This window comes from Eubalaena glacialis, chromosome X (genome assembly GCF_028564815.1).
Source record: "Eubalaena glacialis isolate mEubGla1 chromosome X, mEubGla1.1.hap2.+ XY, whole genome shotgun sequence".
Taxonomy (NCBI): Eukaryota; Metazoa; Chordata; class Mammalia; order Artiodactyla; family Balaenidae; genus Eubalaena; species Eubalaena glacialis.
The window spans coordinates 112,942,341-112,948,576 of NC_083736.1; the positions used below are offsets into that span (position 1 = coordinate 112,942,341).

The 6,236-nt window shown below is 36.5% G+C and overlaps 1 protein-coding gene across 7 annotated transcripts in view; it reads left to right on the plus strand.

Annotated features, from left to right (window-relative positions):
- The window catches only part of XIAP (X-linked inhibitor of apoptosis), a 40,754-nt gene extending 36,011 nt beyond the window's left edge, over window positions 1–4,743 (plus strand). For all 7 annotated transcript variants that reach the window (XM_061177883.1, XM_061177882.1, XM_061177880.1 and 4 more), the window contains one exon: window positions 2,723–4,743. In XM_061177883.1, the coding sequence (XP_061033866.1) occupies window positions 2,723–2,916 (194 nt within the window). In that variant the 3' untranslated portion in view covers window positions 2,917–4,743. The remainder of the gene's footprint in view (window positions 1–2,722) is intronic.
- The last annotated feature ends 1,493 nt before the right edge of the window (window positions 4,744–6,236 follow it).

Here is a 6,236-nt window from a genome sequence, read left to right on the forward strand (position 1 = left end):
ATGTGTAAATTACTTAATTGTCTTCCTTTTTTTGATTTTTCTTGGAATTACAAAGCTACTTTTAAAAAACACTGGGACGGGGTAGTCCCCTTACCCCCAGGACTGGCCCAGGTGTAGAGAGACTACCTGAAGGGAAGGAAGCACAAAAGAGACCTGCTGTAGACTCAGGGCAAAGGGAATGCCGTGCTGGGACCTGTGAGCACTACAGGAGGAAACTCTAGCATGGTGGGACTGGCTCCAGGCACACAGAAGTGCAAGAGGATTGGACATGAAGTTACTTGGGTTCTTCATTCTCATTTGCCTTTTTCTGCTTCTGCTGCATGATCTCCAAGTCCCTCTGCTTGTGGACGGCAGCAGAAAGCCTGTTATCTCAAGTGCTTTCCCTTAACCAAGTCACTCTGCTTTTCCATATTCCTCTGGCAGGCTAGCTCGCACTGGTTACCACAGTCTTGGTGATGGCATGAATATATACTTTATTCTGACTTTTTTGGTCAGATGCTTCCATATAATATAAATCAGTTTATAATGCCATCCCTTTACTTCTGTTGTTTCCTATGCCCCGAATGCCTTTTTCCTGTTTGTATACCTCATCTGATGCCCCACTCCACCCCCAGTTCCTTAAATCCATTTCTTGAACTCATCCTTCAAGGCTCAGCTCAAAGGTCACTTCTTTGAAGTTTTCTCCAATACCCATAGCAGAGTTTGCAGCTCCCTCTACTCTCTCTGCTGTTAAAGCAATTGTAACATCATTTTGGAACTGTTTTCTTTTCTCTCCTGCCCATTAGACAAGCTTCTTGGGGGCAGGCAGTTTATCTTCTTATCTCTGTGTTCCATGTTTGAGTTTTGATTATGCCCAGGAAGTTGCCTTTTAAGAAAAAAGATATTATATAATCCTTTTCTCCACCGCTAATCAAGAAAACCTTTCTGAAGCAATTCTGATATCTTTTTCCAGGTTAAAACCCTTCACTGGCTCCTGGGGTCCTCGGTGTCAAGTCCAAACTCCTTTACATGGGTTGCCAAATCCTTCATGATCAGGCTCCTGCTAACCTTCTGTAGCCTCATGTCGTGCTATTTCCACCTCAGATTCTCTTCACAAGCCTTACCTGTGCACTTGCAGGCCTGGTTCTGTCTCTCTCCTTGGTGCCTGCTTATGTCATTTCCTCTGCCCAGAACCCTCTTCTCCCATTGCTCTTGTCCCCCAAGGCCATCTTCCTCTCCTACTTTACTCCTACTCATCCTTTAGGACCCAGTTTAGGTATAATTTTTTCTGGGAGGCCTCCCCTTTATGTGTGTGTGCACGGACACCCTTCCTGTGTTCTTCATAACACATTATAATTACTTTTTATCATCACACTGTATTATAATTTCCTGTCTGCTTGTGTTCCTTACTTGTCTATGAATGATTGGGAGCCCAGGGTCTATATATTTGTTAATTGTTCTATCTCTAATGCCTAGAACCTAGCTAAGTGTTCAGTAAGTATTTGTTGAATAAAATTAGACCACTGTTTCCCAAACTTGTTTTCAGAATAGTGTTCCCAGAATGTTAAAAGAGATGCCATGAAAAATGAACTCTGTAGTTAAATAGGGAAATGCATTTTGAATTTCTAAGAGGGCATATATGCTTTGTTACACTGCCCTGAACTTGATAGTCATGGTTCCCAAATGCCAGTGTGCTCAACACCATAAATTTTAGATTCAGTGAATGGGGCCAAGGAATCTATTGTTAAAAAAATGCCCCAAGTGATTCTCATGTGAGGCTAAATTTGGTATACACTGGTATACAGTGATTACAAAGGTTGTTATAATATGTAATGCATTTGGAATAGTGCCTAGCACATAGTAGAAGTGCTATATTACTGTTAATTGCTGCTGTTGTTGATGTTGTTGTCATAATAGTTATATATGACAGTGAAACACATTTCTATGGCATATTTGTTAACATTTCACAAAACTTAGTTTGACAAAGGCTGAATTAAGCAAGAACTTCAGTGCCACCTGTGTATTGATGACACCCAAATCTCTATCTTTAGCCCTGACTTCTTCTGATCTCAAGACTTGACTCTCCGATTGCCTGTTGAACATTTTTATATGGATGCTGTGCAAACACCTCAAAAAATCTTGAAAATCCCAAACCTGTACCTCCTTTTATATTTCCTATTGACATCACCATCCCCTTGTCAGCCATGCTAGAAATCTTGAAATCGACTTTATTTCCTTTCTTCCTCATCCCTCACATCCAGTCACCAAATCCTACTTGTCCCACTTCAGAAGTGGCCCTCAAATCCATCCCTCCATTTCTGGAATAAGCCATGCCTTTTCTATATGCTACTTCTTTTACCTAAGCCTTGTTTCTCTGCTTAGCGAATTGCTATTTTTAAATGTCACTCTTCCACTTCCCCCTCCCCCATCCAACAGCCGCCAACCCGTGAAGCCTTCCCCAGCTAGTCTGAACAGAAGAACTTGTTCTGTGGTCTTGTCCCAGAGCACTTTGTGTGTAACTTTATTATAGCACTTATCACTTTGTGCTTACCTCCGTAGCCTCAGCTCACGTCTTTCTCTCCCACTAGCATGCGAACTACTTAAGAGCAGATGCCATATGTGAGTCATCCTATCTCCCAACACTTGATTAGTGTCTGGCACATAGTAGGGGTTCACATTATTTCAGTGAATTTAAACAACTAAGAAAGTCTAAAATTAACACTTTTTTTTTCTCTTTGTACAGAGATTAGTACTGAAGAGCAGCTAAAGCTCCTGCAAGAGGAGAAGCTTTGCAAAATCTGTATGGATAGAAATATTGCTGTAGCTTTTATTCCTTGTGGACATCTGGTCACTTGTAAACAGTGTGCTGAAGCAGTGGACAAATGTCCCATGTGCTACACAGTCATTACTTTCAAGCAAAAAATTTTTATGTCTTAATCTAACTACAGTAGGCGTGTTATATTCTTATTACCCTGATTGAATGTGTGATGTGAACCAACTTTAAGAAATCAACATTGAATTCCATTAGCATTTGCTACCAAGTAGGAAAAAAATGTAAACTGTGATGTTATAGTTAGCAATCTAAAATTTGAATTTCTGGATTTTTCAGGATTTTAGCTGTATTATCTGTCCTATTTTTTCACTGTTATTTAATTGAAACCCTAGACTAAGAAGCATCATATTATTATAACTGATCACAATGTGTATTTGTAGTATACTGACTTAGATTTCTAAATGTAAGTGAATTAATCAACTGACTTTTTCATCCTTTTTAGATAGGCTTAACAAATGGAGCCTTCTTTGTAAACGTACAGATTAATCTCCCCAATCACATAATTTGTTTTGTGTGAAAAAGGAATGAACTATTCTACACTGGTAGAAAGATAGAGATTATTTTTAGATGTTTGTGTTTTAGGATTTTGTCCATTTTCTTTTAAAATTATACACATGTACTTGGGTGGATGATTTTTAAAAATGATTTTGCCATTGTTAAAAGGGTATTTAATGATTGAATACCATCTAGCCTACATGTACTGACATGGAAAGATGTCAAAGGTATATTAAGTGTAAAATCAAGTGGCAAAACACTGTGTATAGAATGAGCCAAGTGAGGTGTGTGTGTTTTATATACGTATAGAACAGAAGATTTGGAAAGACAGGCACCAAACTGTTAAATGTGGTTTCTTTGGGGGGGGGGATGGGTCCCAGAGGGGCTTTACAGGGAGGGACCTTTCACTTTTTTTATTTTGTTCTGTTTGAATTTTTTGTAAGTCTGTATTACTTTTGTAATCAGAATTTTTAGAAAGTATTTTACTGATTTAAAGGCTTAGGCATGTTCAAACGCCTGCAAAACTACTTACTGCTCAGCATCAGTTTTTCTAATCCAAGAAGGCAGGGCAGTTAACCTTTTTGGTGCCAATGTGAAATTTAAATGTTTATATGTTTTTCCTGCTTTGTGGATGAAAAATATTTCTGAGTGGTAGTTTTCTGACAGGTAGACCATGTCTTCTTCTCTTGTTTCAAAATAAATACTCCTGATTTTGTAAAATGAAATATAAAATATGTCTCAGATCTTCCAATTAATTAGTAAGGATTCATCCTTAATCCTTGCTAGTTTAAGCCTGCCTAAGTCACTTTACTAAAAGATCTTCGTTAACCCAGTATTTTAAACATCTGTCAGCTTATGTAGGTAAAAGTAGAAGCATGTTTGTACACTGCTCATAGTTATAGTGACAGCTTTCCATGTTGAGATTCTCATATCATCTTGTATCTTAAAGTTTCATGTGAGTTTTTACCTTTAGGATGATTAAGATGTATATAGGACAAAATGTCAAGTCTTTACCTAAGTTTTTTGTTTTCTTGTCTAGTAATAGTAGTAGATACTTTTGAAATAAATGTTCTCTCAAGATACTTAAAAACCTCTTGGAAATTATAAAATATTGACGAGAAAAGAAGAATAGTTGTTTGAATATTAAAGAGAAAATAAAACTTGAATAAGAACCAGTATATATTAAAAAAGAAAATGAAAGTTTAAAAATGCTTCATAGAACACCCAGGCAGAGATTCTCACAACAACCTGTTGTAGAGGTGAGTGAGGCATTTTACTGTAGAGAAAAGTTTGAGAGTGGAACTGTTAAAAGTTATATTTTTGTTGTATTTTCTAAGAGAAAGAGTATTATGGTCTCTTAACCTCTGTTGATTACTACTTTGATATTCATTTAAAGCACTGCAAATTTAAATGAGAATTTTTAAAATCAAATAATGACTGCCCTGTTTTTGTTTTACTATGTAAATCCTCAGTTCTTTACCTTTGCACTTTCTTCTACTTAGGTTTAGTTATATATTCATTAAGTTAAATTTTACATGTATAGTCTAAGCTTTAAATTTAAACTTAAATTACAAGGGGAGAAAAGTGTTAAAGTTTTAAAAATGTGTTTTCCAGGACACGTCAGCTCCAAGTCAGGTAGTTAGTTCAATCTAGTTGTTGGCCAAGGACTGAATTGTTTTAACATAAGGCTTTTCCAGTTCTGGAAGCCTCAGTTCATTAAAACTCTTTTAAAACTTGTATGTTTAGAGTTAAGCAAGACCTTTTTTCTCCCCATGAGTTGTGAAATTTAATGCATGAAGCTGATGTGGCTAACAAGTTTATTTTAAGAATTGTTTAGAAATGCTGTTGCTTCAGGTTCTTAAATCACTCAGCACTCCAACTTCTAATCAAATTTTTAAAGACTTACCAGTGTTTGTCTGTGTTTGCACTATGAAAAGCCCTGGATCCTTCCCATCTAATTGTGCAAAGAATGATCACTTGCAAGGTCAAAAATATAGCCAGATCCAAATCTCTGCCTCCCCTTCCCAAAATAGTTCTCAGTATCTACATGTAGACATTCCTTTTCTGTATAAAGTTCACTCTAAGATTTCAAAAGGCACCACCTATTTTACTACATTTTAGTCATGCGAAGAGTCAAGTTGTTTTGTAATAAATAATTACCTTTATTCGTAATAATCTGGTGTGCTTGTCGTAATAATCTGGTGTGCTTGTCTTAATAATCTTGTCTTAATTTTTGAGAAATGGGTTTAGTGTTTATAAAATAAATTCCAGTTTATTAATTAGTAGCTTTGTATTGCCTTTCCTACTAGATTTTTTGTTTGTTTTTATTTTTTTTTCCCTTTGGTTTGGGGCTAAGATGGGGTAGGATGGGTGTAGTGAATGTATATGATGTGATTTGGCCCTGTGTATTATGATCTTTTGTTGTTATATTATTTAAATGTTGGTAGCTTTTTTCCTGTTTTCATTTTAGTGGATAAAATTGGTATTTTGAACTCTGAATGGAGACTACCACCACAGCATTAGTTCCACGTATCGTACCCTTTAGACCAAAATCATTGTTTTATTTCCTGCTCACCCAGTTGTTGAATATGGGGAAAAGGGGTGGAGGGGTGGGAGAAGTAGGATAGGTTGTGTATCATTTCCATTAGAAAAATAAGAAAACAGGAGGGAATATTTGACAAATATGGTTATTTTTAGCCAAATCTGCTTTAAAAAAGAAAAAAAGAGGTAACCATTTCTTCATCTGTGAAATGAGAATAGTACGTGTCTTACAAAGTTATGAGTTCAAGGAGGCCATATGTGTAAAATACCTGTTATAAATGTTAATTCCCTACCTAACACTCTTACCTTCCATGGATATGCCTTGACTCTGGAAATATGGGCTAAAACTTAGATGATAACTCTTTCAGTGACTCTTACTCATCTTTTT